We start from the raw sequence: 17459 nt of genomic DNA on the forward strand, positions 1-17459 counted from the left end.
TTCATAAAAGAAGGAAATGATCAGCGCGTTTATCAGAGAAGGGATAGAGCGGTGTGGAATAAAGGTAAATTATGTGAAAAATAATGATTTTTTTTAAAAACAAAGCATTAACACATGTTAGACTGCACCCCATAAACACAATCAAGCCTAGAAAAAAAACTGTGAACCACCCCTTTAATCAAAACGTAGTAACTCAATTTGACACTCGAGAGTCACAAGCTGTTTGAGAGGCGGCTGTGCAAGCTTTGGCTGAGAGCGCATTGAAGACCATCTCTCAGAGAGTGCACGAGTACTTTATGGGTTAAAATAGCTTGAATGTTTAAATTGGCATGACTTAAAATGACGTGCAAGTGACAATTCCGTCAACTGTCCGAAATGCGCGCGTGCAGCTCACTTGCAGAGCAAACTCAACGTGGATATTATGGATGTGAGGCCATTTGTGCATTTTGAGAGAGTGGGAGAAGACGCGGTAAAACTCAATCCCAATCACTCACACCGTTTGTGAAAGTTTTAAAATGACTGATCTTCTCTGATAATCTGTTTGGATTAAACCTACATGCTATAGTGCAGAAATGTTTGCGGGAATTCCCCGCTTTATAATCGCAAATCCTGCAGGAATGTGTAGAATTACATACAATGCCCGCAATCCCACAGCGAAATTCAGGCCCTGCTTATATTACACAAAATCACGGAAACATGGCAACTGAACTCTAAAAATTCACAGTGTTTTATTATAATAGTGTTCTCATTAAATTGTTATGTATATGACAGTCCCAGTCATAGTTATTAATATTCTGCATTGTTTGTGCTGCTCACGCTGCGCGCTGAAGAGATAATCACCGTAATAAGCCTACAATGAAGCGCTTTACTGCAGCGTAGCTCAACCAAACATATCTTATATGAGATATATATATCTCGTTTATAAATTATTTATATAAACCAAATTCCACAAAAGGCTGTGAGTGCCTGCACAAGTGAACTTGACTGTACTAGTCATGAAGATATAACTCCGTGGATGCATTCTTTCCATAACAACGTGCTGAAGCAAGGCATATTCTTTAACAGTAGAGCTGCACGATTAATCGTTAAAAGATCGTGATCTCGATTCAGACAACCACACGATCTCATTTCTAAATGACAACGATTCTCCCGTGTCTATTAAACCTTTGACAAATGACTCCAAGCTTTTGAATGGTAGAGTGTATAACGTTACAAAAGCTTTTTATTTCAGATGAACGCTGATCTTTCTATTCATCAAAGAATCCTGAAAAAATTTACTTGTGTTTTAAATATTGATAATAATAATAATAATAATAATAAAATGTCACATTATTTTTAGTTCAGTTCAGAATTGTGGGAGAATTGTGATCTCTATTTGAGACAAAAAAAATTGTGATTCTCAATTTATCCAGAATCGTGCAGCTCTATTTAACAGTCATGTTTTCATTATAACTTTATGTAGCCTATATGACAGATTTGTTCTGCACATGATGTCCTTAATGGTACCTTTCTTTTCAAAGTGGTTCAAGCAATTCAAAACCATCATGGCGTACGCGTTTGAAATGTCTCAGCAGGGGGTACGCCATGAGAATATCGCGGTACGTACCGTGGGAGGTGTATTGCAGTTTTTCGGACCAGTTTGAATATCGTTACACCCCTAATATATATATATATATATATACACTCAGAATAGTTTTCATGAGACTCACTCATCTGCAAATCAGTGGTCGATGAAAAATCAAAGAAAACGTGGTAGAATGAAAAAAATATATAAAAGTGACCCATATTCATCACATTACAACCTTTGTTTGCTTGGGTAAGATTCAGCATGAGTTCAGCAAGAAAATATTTATGTATTATCATTATGCATGTAAAATGATTATGTATCTATAAAAGGGTGACTCTCATGAGAACATGTCCATGTCATATTTCACCTTCAAATTAAAAAGAAAAACATTTCTTTGCATTAACAAAATAGGAATTATATAACCCAATTATGAATTACTTAATTATTATGACCCAAATTACTAAATATGACCTGGGCATGTTCTTGACAGGCTTCATGAGACTCTCTAATAATAGAATTTAGATCATCAACTGCGTAATGCAATTACTTGTGCATTTTCTCAACAGATTTTGGAAGAACGTTACAGTGTCTCCAGAAATCTGTTCATTTGTACACGTTATTCATTGATAAAGAACCACTTCCTGATCCTCAATGTAATGCAAACTGTAGAGAAGACGATTACATATGACTTCCTGCACTAATGATTAAACACAGACCTGCAGTGAATCCATCTCAAAGTGTCTCCTTACTGTATACTGTTACAAAGGAAGATTTCAGGAGATTTCTAGCTGCAGTTGAACTGGCTTTCATTATATTGCATTAGCAACCACAGTCAAACACAGGAAATGATGAAAAGCTAAAATAACGATAACCAATACTTTAGGTTATGATATACATTTCAAAGGATTTTTTTTTTTATCCAGCCAGCAGTTATATAGGCTATATACAAATGAATGGGTGATTTGAAGTAGTCCAAGACATGCTGATGTTTGGCAGGTCAAGATGCATTACACCATTAGGTTATTATGCATTAGGTTATTAACTGCAAACTTCATTGATTCTTATTAAAATAAGCATATATATATACACATTTACAAAATGCAGTTCACAACTATTAAAATATGTGACAGTCAAGTCATTCTGTGACACTCTGAAGACAAAGTGAGACTAAGCCTCATTTAACTTGCTGTGTAAGGTGTAAAAGTCTGACATCAGTTTAAAGCAAACTGTGTGCGATCAATTGTTATGTTTGATTAGTAAAACTGAGCTTGACATCTAACAGGATCATCTGTGTTTGCACAAGGACAAACTGGCCTCAGAAGTGAGGAGGCAAATCAAAATCCTCCAAGAAACATTTAATATACTGGCGAAGCTGTTCCTAATTAAAGGACCTCTCACAGAGATTTTCATTGGACGAGGTGCTTATGGTTCACAAGTTCCCCAGAAGAGAATGACTGGGACATTTAGCTTCAGTTTTATTTTATTTGGCCCTCACTGGACATCTCTTATTATTGCTTGGCCAAGTTAATGAAGATATTTGTGACTTTTGTTTCAGATAAACATAAGTAATGTCTTCTAATCTGCAGGGCGATTCCCTTGAGATCTAGACATTTGATTAAATGTGTGAGGAGTAACCGAGACAAAGAGAGAGAAGCGCTGTCAAAACAGCTCAGAGATTTCAAATTATGCAGGGGGTGCAAACTTTACAAATTAGAACTTGACAAGATATTCATTGTGGGGCAAAGTTATAATGTGCTTCTACTGCCCTCTGCAGGTGTATTTGGGTGATTTTGATAACCGTAATCTATCATAATAAATCTTGAGAAGGCACAGACACATATACTTTAAAGTAATGTTCTGGGTTCAATACAAGTTAACCTAGAGCAAAAAGCTTTTGTGGCACAATAATGATTACAACAGAAATTATTTTGTTTTGTTTTGTTTTTTTAACTATTCTTTCAATATGTACTGAACCCAGAACATTCATTTAATGAACTTAAAGTAATCTCTTCCCTGTCAAACAATGAATGTTTCACTTACAGTGTGCTGTGGATTATAAAACACACACCACACGTGTCTGATTAGCTGTATGTAAACATCTCATTAGGCTGGGTGTCTCTGAGGCGTAATGACCCCACAACTGAGATTTACAGAAATTAGCCCTAACACACCCATTTCCCAAGCGGTAAAATGAGGTCTGGAAAGGAAAGATGTGATACTCCACACACTGCTTTAAATGCATCTGTTTTCATTATGCACCAGAGAGATAAGTGCCAACAAACAGACAAGGATGGAGCTTAACTAACATCAAACTACACTCTTGACAGTTTAGATTTCAACACAAGGGTCTGTCACGCAAATTACACTTTAGAATAAATATATACACAAATTGTTTGTTTGCATGAGAAAGTTTGTGATGAAATATTAAGTGTTTTTGTACACAAGAGCTGCTTTTAGTCCTGGCCATGAAGTCTCTGGATTTTCTCATGTATTGTTTCTAAGGTGAACCACTAACCTTGTTCAGATGACAGTGACATTGACTGCTATCCACTTAAGACAATTGAATGACATGTTGAAGTCAATCAAATCAATCCAGTCGACGAGCTAATCGAGGGATGAATCAGCCCAGTGCTGTCTCCAGGGACAATGACGTTTGGGGTATAAGATGGTCTTTCATACAGACTTGCTTAGAAAGCAAAAACATTGGCTGTTTACCCATGCTGACTTCACCCAAGCAATCGCAGCAAAAGCAGGAGAGGACTGTTAGTGAAAAGAACAGCTTGGAATATTTACACAGGATACTCAAACCACTGTGATAGTTACAGCTTTGAGATTGGTGCATCCTCTCTTGCTTTGGCCTGTTTCAGTTACTTGACCTCAAAGAAGTATTACATATAAGCAAAGTTGATGTGTTACCTCTAAACGGTGCAGAGGGTCATTGGGTAAGAACTCCGTAATGAACTCCTCCAATGACTTGGGCTGATTAGATGAAGATTTTGATGGGACGGGATTCACAGAGGAAGACTCTGCTTCTTGCTGCTTCTGTTGCTCCTTTTGAAGTTGTCTCTCTTTCCTCATGTCCTTAGCTTTCTGACACAGAGGCCTGCTGGGATCGGCTCCCTTACCTAGAATTAAGAAAACTGATTTTTTTTCATGTTTTTGAAAGAAGTCTCTTCTGCTCTCTAAGGCTGCATTTACTTTACCAAAACTACAGTAAAAACCGTAATATTGTGAAATATTATTACAATTTAAAAGAACTGTTTTCTATTTGAATAGATAGTAAAATGTAATTTATTTCTGTGATCAAAGCTGAATTTTCAGCATCATTACTCAAGTCTTCCGTGTCACATGATCCTTCAGAAATCATTCTAATATGCAGATTTGTTTGCTTTGATACATTTTTTTTTCAAAATTATTTAATGAATACAAAGTTCAGAAGAACCTTTGAAATTTGAAACAACATCTTTTGTAACATTGTAAATGTTTACACTGTCACGTTTGATTTAATGTGTTCTTGCTGAATAAAAGTATTACTTTTTTTTTTTTTTTTAAAGTCTTTTGTAGAACAAGGGCAGCTTTATTTGCAAAGAATTTGTTTTATTGCTGGCGGTAACAAAATTCTACAAAGGAAATAGAAGGAAAGGTTTTCAATTTGTTACGATACGGTATTTGCACTTTATTTCTATGTGAGGTATTTCTGAATGACACAGTAAACTGGAGGTGGAGAACGATTTCATCCATGATGAATTTATTGGATGGTGTCAAATGGGTGTTTTTACAAGTTTTCCAACTTGCAAACATATTCATTTCTTAGCATTTAGAATAATGTGCACTGATAAATCACGCACATTAAGACGTGATTCAATGACGTGGTCAATGTTGATTTCATGTTGACTTGGTTGACTTTATGTGGCATGTGTAATGTTTAAGAATGCATGCCCACAGGCAGAGGCACACCCTGTGTCTAAAATATATGTCAAATAAATAGTTCAGCACAGTGGAAAACTTGACATCTCCAAAAAGAGCAGAGGAAAACCAGCAGCAGGAGTCTGAAAAACCTGCGGGCCGTGATGCCAATCTGAAACAAAACTAAGTGTCCATTTACAGACTACTACACAAACTGTAAGAGGCAGAGGAGTGAAGACTACAGGAGAGGTATAATCAATAACAGGTCTTGAGCACATCCCACATTTGGAGCCGTTTTGCTGGGAGTGAGAGCATGTTTCCGTAAGCGGCTCGCGGGCACGTTCACTAACGGTAGGAGAGCGTGATCCAAGCACGATGTGTGCGCTCCAATGAGTCGTCCAGTTTGCATTAGTAAGCGCAGGGCCGGGTCCTCCTGTTTAGATGGAAGTCATTTGCGCTCCTCTGACATCATGACATCATCGCAGCTGTAAAACAACACGGGCTCTGTTTGTTGACTCCCGCTGCTTTTGCGAGGATTGTTCAGGCCGCTCGCAGGTTTAAATGAAAGTGTCAAGATGGTTGTTCATTTGCCCTGAAGGACACCGAAGGAGGTGGTAATCCCAGATCGAGAACGACAGGCAGGGCTAGTAAGGAAAAGGGGGGACGGAGAGGGTCACTGCATCAGTTACTGTTTCAGAGTGTGCGGCGGTAGCAGTCCTGGCAGCCGGCCATCCATTTACTATTGAGAAAAGATTAGACAGCGGGCTATACGGTGTACAGTAATGGTGTAATGCTGAGCTAACGCTTGGACACACACTCCAGTCATTAACTTTATCTCTGGCAACTGTCGAGCACCCCATCACCTTATTTCACCTCAAAATACTCATATTCTGAAGCATAATCATATTTCTAGCTACAATTAAATTTCCAAGAATAATCTGAGTGGTGCAAATTATTCAAAGCACTTTCTGCTCTGATTTTAGGTATTGCAATGCATTTGCTAAAGTTTCCGTGATATTCTGGTCTCTAGATAGGGCTCAGTTTCTGGCTGTAGGCAATTCTGAACTGATTAGCTGGCACTTACGAAAACAGACACACATATTTGACACCAGAAGTGCAAAATGAAATGCTTCACATCCTGTTCTAGCAGTCAAGAACAAAAACGGATTCATTTGTTGGACTGTGCAAGCTAAACAGTTTGTGTGAGATAATGTGTTTTGAACTTTGGCAGTATATATCTGGGTTAGAGTACAATAACCTGCTCACTCCCTCCCTCTCTCTCTCTCTCTCCCCTCAATCTCCCTGGACCGACGCCAGCCCCTCGGAGTGCTCCCGACATCCCATATCAACAGTTTACATGCCGACATCCTGTTTGGAGCAATAAGGAAAGCAGGATCATTTCCTGCCTGTCCCTGTGCCAGCCGTCGCCGAGCGTCAGCCAGCCCGCCTGCCATCAACCCATCAGAGATACAAGGAGCATAGCTAAGTGCAGCTCATAAAACCTGTCAGAAGCATATAAATCAAATAAAATGTAATTAAAATAAGGAATTATATATTTACATTGAGAAAAGGAAATCAATTTCTAAAACTTTTTTTGCACTGTAATGATCATCACTACTGTAATTTTTTACTACTACAGCAAAAAAAAAAAAAAACATTCATGAATTCATAAATTAATGTAAGTACAACAAACACTTCCATGATGAACACTTCATAACTTAAAGTTTAGAGTAGGTTTAATTTTTTTTTCCAGCAAGGGTACATTAAACTGATCGAAAGGGACATTAAAGATATTTGTAATGTTAAAAAAGATTTCCATTTCAAATAAATGCTGTTCTTTTGAACTTTCTATTGATCAAAAAATATATCACAGTTTTCACAAAAACACTAAGCAGCAGCACAACTGTTTTTAGCATTGATAATAATAAGAAATGTCTCTTCTGCAGCGAATCAGCATATTAGAATGATTTCTGAAGGATCATGTGACACTGAAGACTGGAGTAATGATGCTGAAAATTCAGCTTTGCCATCAGAGAAATAAATTATATTTTAAAATATATTCAAATAGAGAACAGTTCTTTTAAATTGTAATAATATTTCACAATATTACTCTTTTTGGTAAAATAAGAGATTTCTTTCAAAAACACACACACACAAAAAATACCGACCCAAATATTTAAACAGTAGCGTATAGCTTTTGAAAATTACATTTCATTATAACAATGAAACATAAATGTAATTTTAATTTCACTTTTAAAAGGAAAATGAGCTTAATTGTCATTAAAATAATGTCACAACGCAAAAAAAAAAAAAAAATACTGTATTAAAGAAACTGACCCTGACAAGTTCTGGACTGTTTTGGACAAATTTCAAGAGATTCACCCATGAACAACACAAGAAGTGTTTACTTTCTTTGTTACTTTAATTTAATACTACAATAAACTCTAGACGCATTAGAAGTGCAGCATTAACCGGATGCAACTTGTTAGTTACACTTGCAACACAAAGCGCAGATTTGGACCAGCTTTAAAAAACACATCGATAACAGACTATTTACACTTTCCTCAAATAAATCTGGCCTTTACACGCTTCGCATGAGACGTGGGATCTCCTACAGGACCTCCGAGCGTTGCTCTGTGACTTCCTCCGACAAAGAGTCAGAGTCATTGAGACAATTAGCTCTTTCTTAACATTCATTCTTCCCTCTTTTCCTGTTAATACCTCCAGTTGACTTAGAGGAGGGAATGTTTCCGGCCAGGGTTGTAAATATGGCAAAGGGATGATAGAGATGTTGAATGGCTTTCCTCCAAACCAGAGTAAACACGAGCGAGAGAGCTAGAGCAGACGCTGGGCCAGATCCAGGACAAAGACAGCCTCCGTTCTGTTACTCGCACTGTTTAACTGGGAGCTGGTGTGGTGCTGCCTGGTTATAATACCGTAGAGTATCATATGAATGCATCTGCACACTCCTCAACTCAGCACACATTAAGAAACTCCTTGACACGGCTGACAGGGGTTTGTGGTCCCTAGTACAATTCGCAATGGATTTTTAATCACTTGTCACTTTAACACTTTCCGCCCGGTTACGACAGTGTTATGTTATTGACGCGTTTGCAATTCAACTCACTTAAAAATGTTAGTATAGCACTTTTCACAATACATTTGATTCCAAAACAGCACTACACACACAAAAAAAAAAACACGCCTTAAACTCCAACAAGCAAGGCAACTAAAGCACAGAAAATCTTTTTAAAGGGACCGTTCCACATGTATGACTTACTTTTTTCTGCGGGACACAAAAATTAAGATATTTTGAAGAATGTTTGGGGTTCAAACAACACTGGACCCCATTAACTTTCATTGTATGCACAAAAAACACTGATACACTTCTCAAAATATCGTCTTTTGTACAGAAAGAAATGACGGTGAGTGAATGATCTATCGTCCTTTTAAAGATCCTTAGGTAGACAAGAATAAAACGCGGAGGAACTAAAATAATAATTAAACTTATTTTGAATAGTAAGTAAAAATATATATAATTCATAATATATAATAATTTCTAATTATACTTTTAATAGTTTATAATTATTACAATATTTATAACAGTAATTATACAACATGCACACTATTAAATCAAGTGTGAACATAGCTCAGACTGTTTGAAGACTAATTAAATGGGTCACGGTCAAATGCTGACCTATAAACACTGAATATTATCACATTTGACTAGAAACACTGACTGGATTGTACTGAGGTCGCACAGACCTTTAGCAATAAACACATGCTGTTGCGAGCGGGCGGTTGTGTGCAAGGGAGAGATAAACTCTGACAGATCTGTTCCTGCGGAAGACACATTCTCCCTCTCTAGCAGTTAACAGTTCGTAAAAAGTCCAGAACTGCCTTTCCTTGAGGACTCATGGACACACATATACGGTTACGCATGCTAATGTATATGCAGAAGAAACTCAAAGACACATTCCTTCAGATGCATGTACTCCTGCCGACACACACACACACACTCTCCCTGAGGGGACAGTGGAAGGTATATTTGCTGTGCGGGGATGAGTCAGGAATCTGTGAATTAGAGCTGGCACACTCCTTTATGAGAGGAAAACATATGGAAAGCGGAATAGTGGGGCGTGGGGAAGAGAAACACTTTTACTACCTGGACCAGCCTTTACTGGACACACAAGGCTGAAGCACTCAGTCAACAAAAACTTTAAAGGGGTCATATGATGTTGCTAAAAAGAACATTATTTTGTGTATTTGGCGTAATGAAATGTGTTTATGCGGTTTAAGGTTCAAAAAACTCATTATTTTCCACATACTGTACATTATTGTTTCTCCTCTATGCCCCGCCTTTCTGAAACGCGTCGATTTTTACAAAGCTCATCGGTCTGAAAAGCGAGGGGTGCTGTGATTGGCCAGCTATCCTGTGCGTTGTGATTGGCCGAATTCCTCAAGCGTGTGATGGATATGTTACGTCCCTTACCATATTGTGATGCCTGCGGCAACCACATGTGACGACCCCGGGCTGGACTCTGCTTCGTCCACAGTGAAAGCCGATCCGGCGATCCACAGCGCGAAGTTGAAGTATTTCCTCAGCGACCAGCAGGGATCAGCTCCAGGCATGACGAAGCGATATCGTCCTCTTTTGGAAGACCAAACAAAGTAGTTTCGCTTTCACAACGAAGCACACAGCGCCTTCACGACATGGCGGCGGTGGCAACAACAATACTACAGCGAGAATAAAAGTTACGCCTTCTTTCTTTGCGTGAACATTTGGGCGGCGTTATTGAAAATTTAAATCGTATCATATAACCCCTTTAATCTAAATTTACTTTTGTAATACACATTCCTGGTATTTTAGTGCAAGATTTATCAAGATTATACTCTTTAAAAAAAGTATACGTTCATTATTTTTCAATCTCTTTCTTTAACTTTTCACAATCCAGATGGATCAATTCCTATCTCACATCCATTTTTTGATTGTTGAATGTCCTGTTTCACTCAAAAATGCACCAAATTACTGAAGTAAAAGGGGTTTCAAACACGGTCTCATGTTGCGTTCATAAACAAATTTAATAAATGTATGAAAACTAAATCAAATGATTACATCAACTTACATCAGACAGTCAAATAATTCATTAATGTTTCTGTTTCATCATAATTAATGCTGCTCACATGTGCTACAGATGTTCTTCCGTTCAAATGTTTGAGGTCAGTTTTTTTTTTAAGAAATTAATATATTTCAGGATGCATTAAGTTACAGAAAAGACATTTATAATGTTGCAAAAAAAATCTATTTAAAAAAATTCTAAAAAATGCTGTTCTTTTGAAATTTCTATTCATCAAAAATAAAGTATCACAGTTTTCACACACAAAAAAAATATGAAGCAGCACAACTGTTTTCAACATTGATAATAATCAGAAATGTTTCTTGATCGGCAAATCAGCATATTAGAATAATCTCTGAAAGATCATGTGACACTGAAGACTGGAGTAATGATGCTGAAAATTCAGCTTTACATCAGGAATAAAACAGTTAGCCAATATTAAATTGTTGTTTTAAATATTTCAGGATATTATTAATTTTACTGTTTTTTTAACAAATGAATGCAGCCTTGATGAACTTAGTGTATATAGTGTATAAATGCTTCCTCAAATCACGTGTCTTGTGCTTTTACTTTTACACACTTAATAGAAGCCCCTTTAAAGACCTAAGCAACCCCTCACTAGCACCATAGCAATCACCTAAAACACCCTACAAACCAGCTATCAACGCTCTAGAAACTGCTGAAAACACATAAGCAACCACTTCATATTGCCCTGAACAGTCTGAGGATTTTGGCAGGGTCGTAAAAAAAATCTAGTTTTAATTGCTCTTTCTTTGTTTTTCATTAACATGAATTATGAGTGAAGGTCTAAACCTGTTCACATGTACTTGCTCCATTACATTCAGCTCAAATGTCCAGAGAAACCATTCACAGATTCTGTTGTTTCTAACCACAGCGCTAACCTCCTGTGTGAAATCAGTCATTTAGCTCCGTCTGCGTCAATGCTAACAACAGACATAACTCAGACGTAAAGATGGTCATAAAGCAAGCTGCGATAAATTTGTCACCAAGGGGTTTCCGTTTGGAGATGGAGAGAGAGAGAGAGTTTTCTCCTCCTTTTGTTAGCCTCTATAAATCCTTCCCATTTCCATACCGTTCTATAGGGGTGCTCATTCCAGGGGCCTGTAGATGTATGGGACTTTTAATTTGTCTATACTTCATATTCAGAGATGTATGGTCCTTGTGCCTCAAGTCTACAGGGAATTTATTATATGTTTGGGCTCAAAGCACTATAAAGGAAAGCAAGGTGTTGACTCACATTAGATACTTTTGATAAAGCTGAAAACATTTTCTATCGAAATTTCATTTAGCTAAAGAGTGAAATTTTGTTTGACGTGGAAAGTGATATGATGTGACTGGATGTGAAAAAAAAAAAATCAGATGCCACATTTATCTCTGAACACATGCTGCCATCTAGTGTTTCTCCGAGGAACATCTTCCAGTTACCAGTCCGGTTAGGAATTGACAACTGGTTCTTATTCAAAACTGGTTCAATTTTAAGACACAGATGATTTTAATAACATTAGGCTGCCTCAATACACTGGATCTCACCAGGGCGCTGGTGCCCACCTAGGCGCCTTAGCAAACTTCCAAGGAGGCCTCAAAATGACTTCAATCAGTGGTTCTCAATTCCAGTCCTCGCGTACCACCACTCTGCACATTTTGTATGTATCTCTTATTACTGTAGACGTTTGTTCTATTTGACCATAAGAGCCCTGCGAAGTGGATATCACAGGATATTCCGCCATGATTCCAGTTTGAAGGGAGCGTACGTGTTCCATTCAAAGGACATTAAAGTGCACGAGATGTGAATTTAAATAGTATTTATTTACAGAGGTATATTATGTCCCACTTCACACTTCTCTAGTAAGTTTCGTTTGTGTGTGAAGACGCTGCAGGCAGCGGCGATTATATGTTTGGGCTCAAAGCACTATAAAGGAAAGCAAGGTGTTGACTCACATTAGATACTTTTGATAAAGCTGAAAACATTTTCTATCGAAATTTCATTTAGCTAAAGAGTGAAATTTTGTTTGACGTGGAAAGTGATATGATGTGACTGGATGTGAAAAAAAAAATCAGATGCCACATTTATCTCTGAACACATGCTGCCATCTAGTGTTTCTCCGAGGAACATCTTGCAGTTACCAGTCCGGTTAGGAATTGACAACTGGTTCTTATTCAAAACTGGTTCAATTTTAAGACACAGATGATTTTAATAACATTAGGCTGCCTCAATACACTGGATCTCACCAGGGAGCTGGTGCCCACCTAGGCGCCTTAGCAAACTTCCAAGGAGGCCTCAAAATGACTTCAATCAGTGGTTCTCAATTCCAGTCCTCGCGTACCACCACTCTGCACATTTTGTATGTATCTCTTATTACTGTAGACGTTTGTTCTATTTGACCATAAGAGCCCTGCGAAGTGGATATCACAGGATATTCCGCCATGATTCCAGTTTGAAGGGAGCGTACGTGTTCCATTCAAAGGACATTAAAGTGCACGAGATGTGAATTTAAATAGTATTTATTTACAGAGGTATATTATGTCCCACTTCACACTTCTCTAGTGAGTTTCGTCTGTGTGTGAAGACACTGCAGGCCATGGCGTAGTGCAAATCCATGAATGAATGTTCTGAAGTGAAGTAAACTTCAAAGGGTTTCCTGTGCTCAAGGAGTAGGGAGCAAAGAACACTGTGAGGGGACCCCGTCAATCGGAATACAGTTCATACATGGAGCTCTGTTAGCTGGTGATCTGAATCAGGTGTGTTAAATAAGAGAGACATGCAAAATATGCAGAGCCGTAAGCGAGGACTGGATTTGAGAACCACTGACTTAGGCCATGTTCACACGTACACGGGTATTTTAAAAAATTGAGTTTTTCCTTCATCCGTTTGTAAAAAAAACTCCGTCCACATGAAAACGCAAACGCATGTAATGAAGCACGCCAAACCAACAGGTGATATAATCTCAACAGTAAAGCCATGTTGGCCAATCAGAAGCCTCAAAAAGTTTCCAGTAGGCAGAGATAACAGCGCAAGTCAAAAAAAAAGGTTTCGCTGTCTACATAACACTGCAACCGGAGTTTTTGAAAATCTTCACCCTGGCAGGCGTTTTCAAAAATGTTCGGTTTCAGTAACCTGGTGCTGCGTTTGCGTGTGGACGAACGGCCAAACCGCGTAGAAAAAGCTGCGGTTTTAAAAATAACCGCGTTCGTGTGGACAGGGCCTTAAATGATTTTAAATAAAACAAAACAAGCATTAAAATAAGCACAACTATTAATAAATATATTTCTCATTTTAATTCACCCCCTCACCAGCTGTTTTTCCTTTGAAGAATCAGAGTTCCACCTGTCTAGAAAAAGCTGGATAAATTATGAAGTCTCAATTTCAGTGTGATTTCTAGACCTTATAATAATCTTATGACTCCAAGGGCATTTTATCATGAATATACAAATGAAATCAAGCTCTATAACATTTTATCAAGTAGATAAAATACTCTTATCTACTTAGATACTCTAAGGCCCCCCATTGTCCACAACACAACTGGAAGTCTTTGGGTCTTCAAATACTGTTGTGGATAATGGGGGGCCTTAGTCAAAAAGATTTAAGAACCACTGCCTTGATGGTTCTTTAGCCTCTGAATCGATGTACAGATCAATGTGCTACAATTTTCTGTCAATGTTTCCATTGCTGCAACTGATTCTACAACACCAAGGCTAAAAATCTTCAGCATGCAGGAATCTTTGAGTTTGCAGTCTGAACTAAATGTGATGAGAAAGACATAATGCACTCTAAAATATTCTGGGTAATTTTTTTATCTAAATTCTTGGGTTATTTTGGGGTTATTTTTTATATTTTTACCCAGGTGCTGGGTAGTTTTTCTGTAATTTAGCTGCATTTACACTGTCAATACCAATGATGAACCCCCTCACACACCTACCCAGCGCTGAGTCAGTTAGGGCTGTCGCGATAACCGCAATACCGCGCTATTGAAGAGCAAACCGTCAGTGTAACCCAATGTTGGGTAACCTGTGCCAAACCAGTAAAACTGGATACATTTGTCAACAGTCATGTGTTCTGTTCTGAGAGAAAACTTGACTGAGTGACGGGAAACTTCCTGAATGAAATTAAAGTTTGCATTACATTGTATTCCTGTCAAATTATTACTGTATAAATAGGAAAACGATTGTAACCTAACATTTTGTTTACATGTGCGTCGCAGCTAACGTCTGCTTGGAATGCTAGCCTACACTGGATCTACACTAAAAGCGAGCGCCACTCCGGTGCCACCATGGAAGTTTCACCTCCCGCCAAACGAATGCACGTCTCAAAGACTTTAGATATACCAAAGATGGTGCACTCCTTTTACATATGAATTGGAGAAAGTGTAATGCGCAATATGGTGGAATAGTCCCACCTTCTCAATAAAAAAGCCAATCGCCAGTTGATAAAGTCAGTAAGTCAGCGTTCTGAGACGCACCCTAGGACTGCACATGCGCATTGGCCGGTCAAGCCTAAAAAAATAAACAACATTTATGAGGCAGTTGTTGTAAGATTTAATTGGTGAACAGTTTTAGGGAATTTGATGTTTCCTCATTCAGAAAGATAGGAGCTGCACTTGCATTGCATGAGGTGTGTCTCAATCAGCTCCAGAGCTCGTGAATCTCCCTTAAAATGGCAGACTCCCTTATCAGTGCCCTGACTACTGAACTAGTGAGCTGATTGAGACACACCCTTACCATCATTCAGAAAGATAGGAGCTGCACTTGCATGCCCGAGAGGCATTTCAAAGACGGCCTCCAAGTGAAATGACTTGTCTTCAAGGAACTTTGGGTGTGTCTCAATCAGCTCCAGAGCTCGTGAATCTCCCTTAAAATGGCAGACTCCCTTATCAGTGCCCTGACTACTGAACTAGTGAGCTGATTGAGACACACCCTTTGATTTACTCAGAAATTGTTATTTTTAACCCAGCATCTTTTAGAGTGTGGGAACAGCAAAATAATATAAACTATCAACACAACCCATCTTTCTGTTGTGATGTCCTCATTGGTTGCACACAACAGTAATGCATTTCCATTGTGATTCACATCTAATTTACTCTGATGAACCAATTCTTTTTAATAAATTGGTCAAAAACACTCAAAAATCTGTCTCAAACATATTAGTTATTGGTGAATCAGTCCAATGACTCACTGGCTGAATCTATCAAATAACTGTAACTAAAAAATCTCATCGTATAAATACTGACATGTTAAAGATGCACATTCTATGAGACTGACCGGATTTGGGTGTAACATTAGGAGTTTTCTCTGCTGGGGCGGGCGTTGCGTCTTCTCTGGGCGTTGTTGGTGCAGTTGAGTTGGTGGTGTCTGTGTCTGGGCTGGTGCTGATATCCTGTACTTCACTATGGTCTATTTTCAGAGGGTCTTGACGAGGTGGTTGAACACCTGCTTCATGCGCAGAGTCCATGGGCTCTCCTAAAGAATCAACACATGCACATTTAAGATAACCATCATCACAATGACTCTCATGCGGTCTACTACAGGGATTCATTCAACTCGCACCGCTACTTGGAACCATCAAATTATGAAAATCATTTGAAAAGAAAACCACAATTGGTTGCATTTACGTACACACTCAGACAGGTTTTAAATTTGCATGTCTAAAATGGAATGAAATGGGTCTCGAAGGGGAAGGGACTGTTGTCGCAAGCACAATTTCACTTCATGAACCCTAACAAAACTTGTCCTTCACAACACCGCACAAACAAATCATGCACAGAAAACACAAAATATGGAGAAAAAGACAAAAAGAGAAAAAAAACTGTGTAATAGGCGTGAGATAACACTTGATTCCTGGATGACGTCTTGTTAATGTCTGATCTACAGCACAGAAAGCGCACCTGACAAAAACGACTGGGTTTTTCCTGCAGCTATAGCCACTGTCCTCTGAAGTATGGAAGAGAAGGGCTTTAGACGACCTTTGATATCTTCTATCAAACCTGGGATGACAAACCGAATCAGACCAGACCACAAGATATAAGAAACAGACAGAGGCTATACCTGTAGAAAACACTGGCTTGGGGATGCAACTCTTTATACACTGGCTCAAATTGTGCAACTGGGCAATATACTGAATCATATGTAACCAGATATGATTTGTTGCCAATGTAAAATTAAGTGACACTGTGAAAACATGAGCCATTTCAATGGAGTGTTCAGCAGCAAAGACAGCGTTAAGAGTTGGTAAGTTTGATTCCTTCAGTCAATTCAAACTGTCGATTTCTTTGAATTGTTTACAAACTGATTCAATGATTTGTTTGTGTCATCACCCAGAAAGGTTCATGGAAGTCATTAGGTTGCATTTTTCATATATTAAAATGTTTCAGTAAAAATACTGTATGTATTGTTATACGGTTGCATATACAAAGTAAATGAAAATTATTCAATATTCTTGTGTTCTCATTTTGTATCTGCTTTCAATGCTGAAATTATGAATCCTCTATTGGAAAAATAAATCATCATTTCAAGCCATATCAGAGCTAATTCATAACTTAAGATGAATAGTGAATATCAGCAAAAGCTGTAATTTATTGGTCAGCTCAAGCTCAAAAGTAAATAATGTGGCCTCTTCGGTTTGTGCAAGGCATGCAAATCACACGTTTTATGCTATTTTCTGTCAATGTTAAGCCTCGTACACAACTGGGACGATTATCGCGCGCGCTTATCGCCGACGTTTTTCGACGCATCTTTTGTGTTCATACCCAAGCGATTTTCGCAGGCGATGAGCCGAGTGAACGTGCAAATTCACTCCCTGACATTAGATGGCGCTTAATGGAAAACAGAAATACCCCGGTACACATCGAATCCTA

The 17459-nt window shown here is 38.3% G+C and overlaps 1 protein-coding gene across 5 annotated transcripts in view; it reads right to left on the bottom strand.

The window, feature by feature from the left end:
- Positions 1 to 17459, bottom strand: part of ate1 (arginyltransferase 1) — a 94777-nt gene that overhangs the window by 71201 nt on the left and 6117 nt on the right. For all 5 annotated transcript variants that reach the window (XM_016544951.1, XM_016544950.1, XM_016544949.1 and 2 more), the window contains exons 5-6: positions 15868 to 16065; positions 4484 to 4692 (exon numbers count right to left, since the gene is read on the bottom strand). In XM_016544951.1, the coding sequence (XP_016400437.1) occupies positions 4484 to 4692; positions 15868 to 16065 (407 nt within the window). The remainder of the gene's footprint in view (positions 1 to 4483; positions 4693 to 15867; positions 16066 to 17459) is intronic.

This window comes from Sinocyclocheilus rhinocerous, unplaced genomic scaffold, assembly GCF_001515625.1.
Source record: "Sinocyclocheilus rhinocerous isolate Xijiao unplaced genomic scaffold, SAMN03320098_v1.1 scaffold790, whole genome shotgun sequence".
Lineage (NCBI taxonomy): Eukaryota > Metazoa > Chordata > Actinopteri > Cypriniformes > Cyprinidae > Sinocyclocheilus > Sinocyclocheilus rhinocerous.